This window comes from Thunnus thynnus, chromosome 4, assembly GCF_963924715.1.
Source record: "Thunnus thynnus chromosome 4, fThuThy2.1, whole genome shotgun sequence".
Classification (NCBI taxonomy): Eukaryota; Metazoa; Chordata; class Actinopteri; order Scombriformes; family Scombridae; genus Thunnus; species Thunnus thynnus.
The window spans coordinates 17,424,200-17,439,606 of NC_089520.1; the positions used below are offsets into that span (position 1 = coordinate 17,424,200).

The following is a 15,407-nucleotide window of genomic DNA, read 5'->3' on the forward strand; positions in this document are numbered from 1 at the left end:
GATTTTTTTTTTTTTTTTTTACTCTGCTCACTTGGTAGCAGAAATGGATCAAATATAATATAAGACACTGTGTTCAAGGTCAGTTTGAGTATTTTAAACGCCTCTTGGTCGGTTAAGCTGGACACTGATTAATCTTAAATGGCACTGAGATTCAAATCTCCAAGCTATGGCAATCACTACAACTAGAAGCTACAAGCACTTTCAACAGCCTCTAGATCCTGTATAATGTGACACAAGTGAGCTCTGGATGAAGATGGCAATTGCATCACTTAGGATGTTGGTAAGATGCAATGAAGCAGTGAAAGACAGCAAGTTAAATACGCTGATGACATTTGAATGAGACTGTAGTACCTGCAGGTGAATACGCTATTTTGGCATGGAGATTAGACAAGGTTGAGCGTATGCAAAGTCCTGTCTCTGTGGGGTGTTTGTTCACGTGTATGTGGCTGCGGCTGTGTGCGCACCAGTAATGTTTTTCTTTGTTCAGACCTGTTTGTATCACCAGTTGACAATCCCTCTGATAATGTTATAGAAGCCAATCCCCCCCCTCCCCCCCTCCTCCTCCCTCCATGTCATCTTTCTCTCTCTAATCTCAAACTCTCCCCAAGGGGTGTATGTAAATATTTAGCCCAGCCTTTGTTCCCTATGATGAGTGCCCGGATGCAGCTAACTCTGAGTTACTTTATGTTGGCAGTGGCACCCTGTGGTGCCTCTGAGACAGTGTTAGTCACGTCTATTTCTTTTGCACATACCGTTACAATACTGGCCATTGAAATTTGGGATTTTAGGAATTTTCCAATGTTGTTATTTACACATCTTTTATCAGGAGTAGACATGCAAAATTGACCTGCTAGGGCTTGGATATCTTAGCTTGTGAATACTTGGCATTTCACTATTAAGAGGATGTACTAGTAAGTCCAGCTAGCATGTTTGTGTGTGACTATCAACTGACCCCTCGAGCTTTCCAGTCTTGCATGGCACATATGTAGTCAACATTGATGTGTCCCTAACAGACAGAGGTAAACAAAAGCAGACAGCTTGTCAATTTTGACAGCTGAAATGACAGGCTAATGTTAGCTCCATGAGTTGTCTTTTTAATGTTTTCAGCGGACTCATTTTAAAACTTGTCAATGGGGGTTATGAATGTCCACTTATTTGCTACGTACATGATAACATGCTAAAGGACTTAGACTGAAGCTGCATGTTCCAGGCAAAAAGTCAGCAGCCTCACCCGAAAAACAAAAAATAAGAAACAGTGTTGTTCTTGTATTGCACTATCGAGCTAGTTCCTCCTAGTATTTTAAGTATGTTAAGGACAAATGTAAGGTCTGACTGTTACATCATTCTAATGTTTGGTTGTTTAGCTTACATACTTGTTACTATTTTCAAACAGTACGGTTCACAGGCTTTTGGGATTAGGACTAATAAATGTGTTGGGCAAAAGTAACGCTATCTTGGGCAACGTTGGCTGGTGCTGCTTGATGGTAAACATCCCCAAATCCAATAGAGAGCATGGCAGCAACTCTGATTGCATCCAGGGCGGGTGTTGTGCTACCACACAGTAAGGAAATACTATTCAGTGGTCGTGAACAGCGCTTTTTATACTGTAAACTGTAACCCACAAACTAATGAAACCTTATCTAGTGATGAGCTTCTTGGAAGTAATAGCTAGTTAGCCAGACCTGCTAACAATTGCAGCTTATGTTAGAGCAGTCAAACACTATTTAATCCATTGCTTACACCTTTGCTCTTGGGCTAAAAAAAGAGACACTACCATTCAAACTCTTACAAAGCAGAGTATCGCTTTTACTACAGCTCCATGCTGCCACATATAGAGAGTCCAAAGCTTGACAGGCCAGCTGTATACATGTTGTCCATTGCCGACACACTCATCGGTCTGTTTTTCTCCTGTCTCATTGGGACAGAAAAATCTCCCTGAGACACCACATCCACAGTAGCAGTCAATACTTCTGCTTTTTCTGCGTCTGACTGGACTCCTCTGGAGGCTTCCAGTCCTATTGAATTGTGAGAGGCTTCTGGCGTGTTGTGTCTTATCGAGATCCTCTGAGGGGCTGCTGCTCCCTATGTGTTCTCTCTTATTGAACTCTTCCTGGGGCCCGTGGAAGCTGGGCCTGCTCGGCAGAGCCCACTAATATTCCTTAATGATGTGGCATCTGTCTCTGTCAACCTCCGCGCTGCAGCAGCCAGACGCAGCCTATTGTGGCTGACTTCACAGAGAGATAAGAAGTCCTCTCTCTTAGACACAGACGAAGGGACAAAAACATCAGCACTACCAAAGAACATCAATGCTACCAGCGAACATAGTGAAAAAGTCAACAAATAAGTCTTTATACACAGTGGCAGAGGCAGACTGAAATATTTTTTTATTTGTTATCATTTTAATGTTTTGACTTTCTTCTGCTGTGTTGATGACTTGAGGAACATTTTGAAAAATCCAAAGTTTGTGCAACACGAGTTGGTATTGAAATTTTATGCAGCATTAACAAGTATTTTTTTGCGATGTTACCGAAGCTGAGGAGTACAGGGATTGACTTGCAAAGCAGTGGACTTCTTTGATGAATGTCGGGAGCCAGCTGAATCTGCATACCACTTTTTAACAGTAATTTTCTGGAGTCTCGCCACCCTCTGTCGTCCCATCTGCGTGTTTACAGTGACACTCAGAGCTTGGCACACTGGAACCAGTCATCATGGCTAATGATGAGAATGAGAGTATGTGTGACGTGCATGAGCTGTGCAGAGGGCGTGAGTGTGAGTTTTTGCGCACGTGTGCATTTGCATGTCTCACTGTGTGTGTGTGATTTTTCAGTGTACGCTCAAGTGCGCTGACTGCCAGAGGAAGCATATTGGTAGCGATTGGCATAGTTACTTCTGTCGTATCCTGTGTGAGCGTTAGCAGCAGAAGGTTCGATTGGCCGTCAGTGGCACTCTGCAGAGTCACCTCTCCTCTTTTCCTGTGAGAATGACAGGCCTGCACAGAAAGCTGTCCAGGCATCACAGCCTCGAGCCAACAGCATAACTGATTAACACTGCTAATTAGATCCACAGCCTCTCCAATCCATGAATTATCATTCCTCTTTACAAAAGGATGGATTCCACAAAACAGTCACATCCGTTTTATTCTTTTTCCCTTTTTGAGTATGTTTTTTTTTTTTTTTTTACAAAATGACGCTTACAGTCAGACTGACATGTCTGTAAATGTTTAAATGGTACTAAACCGTGTACATTATCCCTTAATAGAAAAAGAACATCAATCATCAACAAACTTTTAAGTAAATAAATTAAATGATTAGTCAATACAGTGGTGGAAAGTAACTAAATACATTTACTCCAGCTCTGTACTTGTACTTGTGTTGCAGGTGCAGTATTTGGGGTATTTGAATTTTATACTTTATACTTCTGTTTTATGAAATTTCAGAAGGAACATAAAATAAAACACATGCTCAGTTTATATAATATGATCTTCCTAAATTAAACCAACAGTGAACAAAGAAATGCAATAAGATGAAATAATATCTACTACTTATTTCTAATAATACACATAGTTTGATAGTATGCTTGGTGAATGCCAAACAACTGCGCAGTTAGATATGTAATCAAACATAACAGCAGGATTTTCACTTTTATTCATAATAAGCATATGTTCCACTATGTTTTCTGCATTTAGTGTATACAGAGATCTGTTGTTTCTGCTGTTTATTCATTATTTACTTTTTTTTACAAGCGTTTACAAGTGGTTTGCCTCAGCTCACACACTGCATATGATTATCAGTAAAGTCGCCTGTCATAGTACTTGCTTTTTTTTCTCCTATAGCTGCCCCATTACCTGAGTGAGTCAAGCTCTAAAGCCCTCAAATATAATTTCAGGTGGGCTGATGTGCTTATGGCCCTTCAGCGATGATGGTCACTCATCTCCAACCTCTACCTAAAGAGGATTTAAAGCCCCTCGGGCCTTTTGTAGCCAGCATTACCATGTGCTGTCAGTCTGCGCACAGTGCTCCTCCAACCTAATGCTCATTGTCCGGCTGCTTCTGTCTGGGCTGGAGCTCTGTCTAGTTCACAGCACAGCTCAATCTTCCCTCACAATGGAAAAGGACCTCATCTGCCCGCTACAGGGGCATAATAATGGCTAACTTGTCAGAGAGACGAGCACCCTGAAGTACTGTTTATCTTTATTTTTTCTCTCTTTGTATATTTTATTAGTCCATGTAGAGTGATAAAGAGGATAAAACAGGCTTTCCTCAGGCAAACATCCCATAATGTTTCACATACAACATGACAGAGAAACCGACACCAGTGCTGCTTATGTGGCAGCACATGATACACAATAAACATTGGTCACTAGAGAAGGGAACAAACTGTGCAGGTGGATACGGTACACTGGTGTCTTTCCATTTAAACTGAGGGGGCACGCATATGCTCAAGTAGGCTATTTAACACTACTAATTTATTTAATGTAATTTATTTGCATAAGGACAAGTATACAGCATGAACTAATGCCACATAGCATTGCATTTACAGGCTAAGCTAGTTTGCAATGCCAGTCTTGAGATGAACATTTAAAATACGTAAAACTCAACAATAAAATACATATAGATCTGTACAAAACACATTACTCAACAATAAATATTGGCTTCCTTTCCAAAATTTGAATTGCTCAATTATACATCATCAAAAGAGGCTTGATTGTAACACAATAATTTAAATATTAAAAGATCATGGAATGCATTAAACTATATTCAGAATAAATTCAATTATTTGCTACATTTATGTAAATGTACTGATGGGCAATGTGGATAAAAAATAATTGCAACTATAGCTTAATGTTGGAATGATAATTTGTAAACTATTTAAAACCCCCAAATTTTTGAGTGTGTTTAGAAGAACAAAATGTAAGTATTGAGGATAATATGCTGTTATACATTTTGGTTAAATTTAACTTTTTCATTTAGACATCTGGACTGTGAACTGCAGTATGTCAATAATGCAAATGTTGCATCAATCAAGTCTACATCAAGTCAAATCTACACACATGTAGACTTGATCAATGATAATATTGTAATGTTTAGCCCTGTATGGTTTTGTTATCTATCCTTCACCAACAACACAGTAGGTTATGTCCAACAGAGTCCACTCAGGTCGATGAGCTGTAACCTGTAGTTTTTGCCTACTATTGATATTAAATTCAGTTTAATAGTTATTTTGCTCATATTTGGTGCTGTTATGTATTTTACTAACTGATCCTGTGTTGTAGCAGCTAATTTTTATACATGTTGGACCACAACGACAGTGGTTGACTTCATTTCTCAATGGTTCCCTGGCTCGGTGCTTTGAGGAGGTAATTAAGCAGTGCGTTTTCCAATGAGGCTCTTTGATGATTATAGTAGTAGAAACTACACAATTATACAGCACATTGAAGTTATTTTAAACCCCTAAATATAGAGGGAGAATGCAGGACAAATAATGCTGCATTAGAAAGTTTTTTTTCTCCCTCGAAAAATACTCCCTGAGCTCTCTCTCTTTCTTTTTTTAAAGGATTAAAAAACAAAAACATATAAATGGACCTTACTGCCTATAATGACAAAAAATATTTTGGAATCCCTGCATGAAGCAATATGAGTTTTATTGATCTCTTTGTGTTTTGTTTCTAACCTCAAAGAAGAGAAGGCTCTGCCTGTAATGTCCCTGGGACTGCTATGAATCTTCCAGCGAGAGGCAGACCCAGAGAGCACTACCACACATTAAGGGAATGAATATTGATTTAAAAACAAATTTGACATGGTTTTTAAATCGACTTGAAAAATGCATCGCTTAAAAGAGTCGGGGGTTTGTAGTCTGTCAATGGAGCGGAGAAAACTTCGCTCTTGTTTTATGGTTTAATAAGATTCCTTTAATGGCTTCTTCCACCTTGAGAAAAAGCCCTCTGAAATGATGTGTGTCACTGTCTGTGTGTAGGTGCGTACGCTGCATGTGTGTGTGTGTGTGTGTTTGAAGTGTGGGTATCTTCATGTGTGCAAATACTCATGTGATTATTGGTCTCAAGTCTGGGGGCTGCCTCGTTCAGAGCTTGTGTGTGTGTGTGTGTGTTAGTGCGCATGCATAGACTGTTGAATTACAGACTAATGACTTTTTCAGGATGAGCAACTGAAGCACAAAATTAAAAGAAACATAACTAAAAGAATTGAACCACCTGTTTCACTTATCAAAACACATTTAAAAAGGTTTTTTTTTTTGGTTGCATTATTGTACAATTTTCAGATTTCACCTTCACATTTCACTTTGAGAAGTAGTTGTAAGTATTGCTTGAAACTAGGCGGAATCTCTGATCCCTCAGAGGACGGCCAAAATAAGACACCAGGAATCTCGTCCGAGTGCTCGGTTGGCATAGTCCGAGCTTCTGGGGCCAGGTTTGCCTGCTCAGTGGGCCAGTGGAAGGAAACTGCCTCTGGCTGCCTGCCCGGCTTTCAGCTCGACAGAGACGGATCATATTTATGCCTGTGTTTTCCTTTCCTAATTGCTGCACATCAACACATCAATCTGACAGACATAATATTTCATAATAGAGCTAGAGACCTGTGCTTTTGCAATTTTAAAAGAAATATGGGAATATTTGTAAACATGTAATCATAAGACCTCAGATTCAGTGCACGCCTTTAGGAAACGTGTTGATATCAATCAAATTTGATAAAGCTGGTGTGTGTCTTGGTCTTAATCTCAAACAACCTAGATAAATAGAAACCCAAGGCCACAATATCCTAGTTTAATTGATTCATAACCTTAATCAAAAGATAAATACAAGCTTTGACTTGCTCATTGTGAACATCTGATCAGAGCAGAAATAGCAGAGACGGGCAGGCTTCAGTGTTGGAAATACTCTACTTTGTTATGCAAAATTCACAGGCCGTGCTCTGCCTGTTTTCAGTACGTATTAGTTTACACACAAGCATTGTTACTGTGAGCCTCAATTTCTTCTCATGACACCTAAGAAAAGCCTCGTTTCACAGATAAATTGGATGTAAACAACCAAGCTTTTCTTTATCTCAAGGTTCAGATATGCGACAAACAAAAATGAACCACTGCTTCTCAATATTTGAACAAAGACAGAAGTTCCAGTCTAGTTGACATGTGATGCACACAAATGAAAAGGTTGTTGAATATTTGACATTAAAAAAACATAGAAAGAAAAAGAAGCTTTTCTGTATTTGATATGGTTGACCATTACAACTTTTTTTCCCGGAGATGTGTTACAACCTTGCTCATAAATTCAGTTTAGTATCAGTTGTCTTGACAATTTCTCATTACTAAGACTTATTTTCCGTGTGTGTGGTGTGCTGTAAGGCTCAGTAACCATCATCAGTAAACATGATATTAATTGTCATTGCTTAGCAGAGAACACGCAGTTTTACATCAGCGTTTTGCCAGATATCGTTAAACTCGACTTCCTCATTAACTACACCCGTGACTTAATAAGCTGTGTGGTTGTCATGTTATTGAGGCCAGAAAACGGCTTCTTGGATTTCAATAAAGGAGATGAATAGATTTAAATACCCCAAATCACTCAAGTACTGAACCACAGGTTTTGTTTTTTTGTCAGACATACACTGACAAACCAACATGCTTTCATTAACGGCATAGTAGACTGCTGTAAATTAAATCACCAGTCTTAGGCCTTGCTGAGAGAACAACAGGAACCTGAAATCGACCTCTTGAATTTTTAGTTGGACCCAAGAAACAGTTCACTTAAAACCGTCATTTACAGTAAGTGCTTGCAAAGGCTAACTGTTGGTTTTACAATGGATTTTTTTTTTTTCTCATTTCAAAAGTGTCTTTGTATTTCTTTTCATAGTATATAATGACAAGACTCCAAAATGTCCTCCCACCTATCCTGAAAACAACCAGTTTGTTAAACTGTCGTCTTCTAAAACAAGTTTGAGGTCTGTTGTTGAGGCTGCCTTTAGCTGTTGTGGCTTCAGATTCACATTTGGTCTACAGATTTAAACTAAAGCTTAATATCTACTTTCGAGTCTTGATTGTACTTTTTTAAAAATTGCAGTTCTTCTCTGTGGAGTGAAAGTGATGAAGTGTCCACTATACTGAATATGTATTTACTTAAGTAACTGTTTGATTGATTGAATAAGTCAGTTTCTGGTACCTCTAACTAAGGGTAGTTAAACTAACATACACCCAGAGTAAATGCTGCATTTCTGCCTCACATTTAAGTCTTAAGAAGGCTTTAATTGCTTTAAAATATTCATCAACAACAGGCTTTTCCTTGGTTTGCTTCTGAGGAACTATACAAAATGGTATTATGGTGTGAAAGTGGGTCTTGCAGTGTCTTAGGGCAGCAGGATAAGTGGTAATCCCTCGGGTGGTGCTCTGTTGTAGACTACAGATCCTATAGAGAGCCCAGGCCGCTGAGTCAGCCTTCGAAATTCTTCCAGGGGGAGCAGACTAATCTCCCGAGTACCTTCCTCTGTCAGCGGTCCAAGCATCTGTCGTCCTGCCTCTGGATGCCCCTCTTTCCCAAACATCCCAGTCCCTTGTGGCATCCCAAATCCCATTCCTCTTACTTGTTTTATGTTGTTTGCAAATTCTGTCTGTTTAATGGGTTTTACCTGATTTTAGTCTTGTTAATGCCCCAGTAAGAGTGTTTGTGTAATTCCTGTTTTCACTTTAACTAAGGGATTATGGTTCTTCATGGGTTGAAAAAAATTATATGGCCTGTTGGGTTTTGGGTAGCCTTCGGTAACCCATTGGATTAAGTCACACATATGTTGTCACAAAGCTGTAAATAAGGCTGTTTGTCTTAGTTCCAAAGCAGTTAACATTGTGGAGATACAAGGTGTTCACCCAACAGTGAGGATCTGCTGGAGTTTGCGTTTATTTAATTTGATCCTGACTGCCAGACTTCAGCTGGCTTGCTAAGTGCTTTGCCATTAAGGCTCTGTTCTGTGTTTAATTCTGCTACAGTGCTGAGGTTTATGCGTGTAATGGCAGGCTGTGTACTGCCTGCCCTACAGTAAATATTTCCCATCTTGTGTGCTACCTTTAGAATAAGCAAACAGCTCCTCTTACATCTTCTTAATTAAACTAATGGCTCTGATAACCTGAACTTTGATTCCCTTTGTTCTCCATCTGCAGATTTATAATGAGAAGAAGAGCCAGTTTGAAATCAAGAGAAACAACCCCAAGGACTTGGTGGAGAGAGTGGCACGCGACATTTCCAAGCTTCTCAACAGTAAGAGGAAAGCCCTGGAGGTAAGGAGATGATTCTCCACATATTATAACACCTGTGTACAAACACGCACTTTACCGTTGTGCACAGATGCACACATACACGGATCATTTCCTGTAAAGTTCAATTGTTTTTAACAGAAATACATGCCTTGTGTTTTATGACAGCATATATAAAACTCCATACAAATTCCAATACAAAACAATACCTCAGTCATTACACCTTACTGCCCCTTTTAGTGGCAGCTCTCTGATTTGGTGCATTTTATTTTGCTCAGTCTCTCAAAGAAATATTTTCAAGAAGATTCATTTAGACAAGTTTTTAGACATATTACAACAGACGTTTGTCTGCTTTGAGTGAGGTCCTAAATAATTCAAATAATTCCAAACATGCAGGGACATTTTGCGTCAACAGCGTCATCATAGTTGAACTTGCGCTTGTTTGACATTATTTTTCCATACTACGTCTACACTAAGCTATCCAACATTTTGAATGTAATTTTTGTGTGAAAACCAAGTGCATCCTGGTGTTTCCAGGTCATTTTCATTAAGATTTCTACCCACAGTCAAACACTGAAACGAGAGAAAAATAGCTAAATCTCTTCTGCGTTCTCTTTTCAGTTAGCAAACAACAAAACTGCGCTTCATAACCAACATTTGATAAAGTGTGGGACAGACACAACTTACCAAAGTTAACATAAATACGTGTTAATGACAATAGCTGTGTGATTGGCTGTATTCACATTTAAAATGATCAATCACAGAGAAACTTAGATGAGACAGAAAGTTCTTCCCAACAGTACCGGCACACATCCCCAACCCTGCGTTTTTAAATTGAAGCGGCTTAGTGTGAATGTTCACTAAATCAGCTATCATAGATATAATAGTTTCTTTTTTTGTAGTCTTCTAGCTCTCCTGTTTCATATTATATTTTTTATGATACCAAAAGGTTGTGGACTTCCATATGGAAAGTGGTTGAAGGGGATTAACTTTATTCATTTAATTTGAAGTCTTCTAGAAACTATACTATTATTATTCCTCTTTGTAGTTTAAATACATTTTCAAGCTGACTGTATTTTGCCAATGAGGAAAAAATATAGACATAATATTCTATATCTATAATATTCTATCTTTATTAAACTAGTTTTGAGTACTTTTTCTGTTTAATAGTGGAGGCCTATATTCAGGAAGATAGTTCTGCGTGTGGTGCGTGCGGTGTAGGGTTATTTCAGAGGTTACCGTTTCAATGTCCTGCCTTTTTGGATGTAATTATTACCACGGTTATGCTCAGACAGTCCTGTGATTAGTTAAAAATGTGTTTTTCTCTCACAGTGGGGAATCTCTAACCCTTGAGAAACAGAGAGTGAGGGGGGATACAGGGACACAAATTCAAAGACGAACAGAGTGACAAGAAGGGAAATGAGAAAAGTATACACAATCAATTTTTAATTTGTAAAAGTCAAAGATAAAGTAAAGGAGCATTTGTGCTAATCCTGAAAAATTGGATTTTAAAATCAAAATGTTGTTGTCCCCTGTTTAGGTAGGAAGTTTTGTTCAAATCATCTTCACACTTAAATTTAAAAGACACATTGAGAGCTTATAATTCCTAAATTATCTGATTAGAATTTGTATTTATTGCTATTTAAAGCCAATTTTGGTCTTAAATTTACACACAAACACATACTGACACAAATTATTAAGGCTTTAAAATGTGTTTAACTTTACCCTGCATTTAGATATTTATATTTTACATTCAAAACCATCTGGCTTCTACTGCCGAACATTGAGCTTTAATTTTATATTTGTGTAACAGTTTTATGAGTGAGTGTGAAGAAGGTATAATTTGAATTTCATCCATGTGGCACCTCATTTAAGGATGGGGACGTTTGAGGAACTGTCCACTTTCCTTTTCTCTGTTTTTGCCGAGATATGGTCACTCAAGGCAAACGTGGTGACATTTTTTTTTTTTTTACGCCGTTGAAGCTTCATAAAGTGACAGAAGTGTATATCTTTTAAGAGCATGTGGTCTTGTGGGATGAGGCACATTCATGCCAAGGAGCAGAAGTCTCTCAGAAGCATGGTTAATTTCTCCACCTTGGATCCTAAAAGGGAAGAAGGCGTTACAGTACGTCTCCCGTGGTCATGTGTAGGAATGGGTTTGGAATGGCAATGATCCTCCACCCCTGTTTTTTTGGAAAGGGAGAAGGCAGTACTATACCCCCACCTTCAACCCCCACCTCCCTCAACACATACACACACACACACACACACACCCCAACAACCCCCCACACCCCCAACTCACCCAGCCGAACCTCCATGGGCCACACTGTCACCTCACATCCTGTCTGGGAGATTCACTCAGGAGGGAGGAAATGAGGTGAAAAAAGAGAAGGGCTGGAATGAGAATGTCTCCCTGCGGCGTGGAAAAATCAAGAAAATGATGTTCAGAAATTCATAGATTTAAAAATGAGCAGCAAGCGGCAGGGAAGGAGAGAGGGAGCGGGGGGGGGTTATAGACGGAAGGAGAGAAAGAGTTTGGGGGAAAAAATCAAAAGATGAAAAAGAAGAGAGCAGGGAGGAAAGGAAAAGAGAAGTCAGATGATAAAATTGCAAAAGGGAATGAGTAATGCAAAGAAATAGGGAGTCATTATGTCATTATGGATTACAAACCTAATAAATAGTATGCAACAAGTTAATATGTTTTATTTAGGCAGGTTATTATTTATTTTTTTCACTTAATTTAAACATTCACGGCCGTAAGTGAATAAATTCATGAGGCTTATTCATATGAAGAGAAAAGTGAAAGCAGTGTCTTAATGCAGTCTGCAGATCAGTAGCTAATGACTGGGCCTGGAAAGATCTGCATAGGCCTGAGTTTTTTTTTAAGCTTAGATATGTATAAAAATGATATAGGGGAAAATTGCTAGTCTCATGTCAGAATACTACAGGTATATCAATGAGCCAGTCAGATGAATGGCTATCTATAAATAAAAGAGGAAATAACACAACAATAACAAATTCAACACTGCATAACCCTCGTTACTTTACTAATGGAACAATGAATATGTTACAATTCAGAACTTCCTCACAGAAACTGCGATCATAACATAAACACAGTGGTCCAGAATAAAAAAAAAACAAAAAAACACTGGCCTACCTGCGACTACTATTCCTACACACGGCAGAGTCTTCTGGGCTTTGGGTTGGAAAGGATGATTATGTCATCGCAATCCGAAGTGTCAGTTAGTTCTCTTTCAAAAGACAAAAACGTCATACATGGATATATAAAGAGAACTGGATAGAGATTGAAGCAAATTTGACATAGCGGCCAAACCGTGTAATTACAACATGATGTGATGCATGCTGGCCCAAAAAGACTTTTTCCCAAAGACTTACATTGTGAGAGAGACACGTTTCAGAAATGACACGTTTCACTATCATAGTTTGATCCATTCGGTCTGATCACATTTCGAAAGTCTAGAAGAGCCGTGCAATTGAATTGTTTTATCCCCATTCAAGTTAGCCGGGGATGCTAAACCAGAGGTAGCTGGCTCGGCCGGCGTTAGTCACTAGTGCGCTTGCACAGATGCGGAAGAAGTTGAACTTTTTCGGCTTCATCCGCCACTGAGCAACTTTCATAGGAATGAACGGGGCCCTGCCTCCGACGCTGTATCCAGTTCTCTTTATACATCCATGGTGTCAAATTGTTCAGGCATCCGGTCAACATGGATGATCTCAGGCGCGTCTGGATCCGGTTTGTTGCGGAGAAAATTCTCTGCTGCTGCTGCCACTTCTCGCAACTGCTGCGACTTTAGGCATAGCCTGATCCAAACATGCTTAATCCTCTTGACATGTTTTTTTTAAAAAGTGGCTCAAAGATAGCTGCTTAGCTATAGTTTCCAACTTTCATCTAGCTGCTTGATACAAGACACCATCTTCAGAGAGCACGTGTGCGATGTAGCATAATGTCAGTCATGTAAGAGAGGAAGTTTTCATGAATCTGATAGCTGCTAGATTGACAGCTTGCTCACCCTATCAGATTCATGAAAACTTCCTCTTACGGCATAGATCTGCCTCTGCTGCAGATAAGAAGGGCTCAAACTCTGCTCAGCACATTTTATATTCCAGCCTGTTTCTACCCCCTGTAATGGTTACTTAGTCCCAAATATTCCACACCGCTACACACTTAAAAAAAGGAGGAAGTGTGTGTGTGCACAGGCGTGTGTACGCATGCAAGAAGAAATTATTCTTCTGCAACCTATTTAAATACTGCTTCGGGTGGTTCGTTGTAATTCATGTTTATATTACTAATGACAAAATACACATTGACTCTAAATACTGAGTTACCGATATATACTGAGGAGGGAAGCTTTTCTCATTGCTCTGCATTCAGTTACTTTAGCCTTAATATACTAAATTAGTAACACATTTTAATCATTTTAATGTGTTTGCATATTTTCAAGTGAAAAAAAAAAAAAGAAGCTGGTAGGTCTCTATTAGTTCAACCTGTCTGGACTATGAACAAGATGCAGTTTGCAACGTGCAACAGTTGGAAAAGACAGCTCAGCTGAACACAGTCTTTGTAGATTGTGCTTAATATCCACATTTGGCGTAACTAGTACAGCAACATGTGCTTAATTTCACACAGCCACTATCAAAATAGCTATCTAAATATTTATAAAATATCATTCAAAATGCAGCGCACTCAATGTTCCCCTCACCCTAAAAATAGAAACAGCATAAGGTGACTTACTTTTTGTCAAAAGCCTCCCCCAATGTTTATTCTTTCCTCTCCTTGTCTTAATCTCCTCCACTGCATGTCTCTGTCTGCTCTCCTTTTCTTGCCTCTGGCTTCAGCCATCTTCTCAAACAATGATCTGATTCTATGGTCGGTGCCAAAATTAAAATGTAACATAAACCCCGGTAGGCTGACAGGCCTGCATGTTGCCGCTGGACATTTTGTATAAATCTCTTTATTTTTGAGACAGGTTGAAATGTGATTCAGGAAAACTTCCTCTGATGTTTAAAATTTTAGCACCATGTGAGTTACAGCAGACAACTGGATTTTTTATGTGAGGAGTAGATGTTCACCGTTTTAGTTTACCAGCCAATCGAGAATGAGTTTAGTAAGGTATTGTATCTATCTCCAAACTTTCCTTTGTGTCGGTGTATGCAGTTTTTGTTGTACCAGTTTTTTTGCTTTAGGGACAATTTAGCAGAAAATGAAAATATATCTTCTTCACACTCATTGTTTCACTGTAAAACCTACATGAATTGTAAATGAAGACATCTAGGGTTGTAATTTTATCCATAAGAAGTTTTCTGGAAAGAATTGTCATTTTGTACTAATTATAGGAAGACTATGTTCATTTGGTACACTTCCAATCAATTAATTCAAATTAATTGGTAGCGTATGTAAGTCTTTTAGTCAGTTCACAGCAAGTCAGCTGACTGTGTAAAAATGTGGAATTTGTCTGCCAGAAAGCATTCAATTCAACATACATGGAGAATTATGTTTATTATAATGAATGAATAACAAAATCAATATCTACTTGGGTTTAAATGGAGATTTTCTTTCTATGACCTACAATTAGTACTAAATTATATATTTCTTTCTTGGAATATTTCTTTCTTTTTTTAGAGAATTATTAGGAAATTACATGTAAAAGATGTGTAAAATAAAGCATTCCTGGCTTTTTTCCCCCCCTAAACTATATCAAATTCTGAAAATATCTCTCATCTCTCAGTCCTTTGGAAAATGTACAAACTAATAACTATATAGTAATACTATTCATATAGGTATCACTTCTCCTCTAGCCATGAGAAAAGGAGAAGCCACTGTATGTCATGATGAATATGGGGGGACACACACTTTTCCCAACTTGTTTGGTTGCTCGATTATATGAGGTCAGATTAGTTGAAAGGTTGCCAAATACACTGATTTGCAGGTGGCAGCAGAGTTATTTGCGCACATCTCATGCACCAGTACTGTATCTGCATGTGCTTCTTTGTAGTTGTAATGTGTGTGTGTGTGTGTGTGTGTTTGGTGTGTGAGTTATCAGAGCAACAGACTCACACCTGAGTGATACTACAAGAGTCTTTCTCTGACAGGCCTTTTAACCCAGAGCAGCCAGAAAGAACACAGCCCTCCATGT

General features: G+C 38.8%; 1 protein-coding gene across 8 annotated transcripts in view; it reads left to right on the forward strand.

The window, feature by feature from the left end:
• cacna2d2a (calcium channel, voltage-dependent, alpha 2/delta subunit 2a) overlaps positions 1-15,407 on the forward strand; it is a 160,245-nt gene that overhangs the window by 36,378 nt on the left and 108,460 nt on the right. For all 8 annotated transcript variants that reach the window (XM_067587047.1, XM_067587048.1, XM_067587045.1 and 5 more), the window contains one exon: positions 9,160-9,276. In XM_067587047.1, the coding sequence (XP_067443148.1) occupies positions 9,160-9,276 (117 nt within the window). The remainder of the gene's footprint in view (positions 1-9,159; positions 9,277-15,407) is intronic.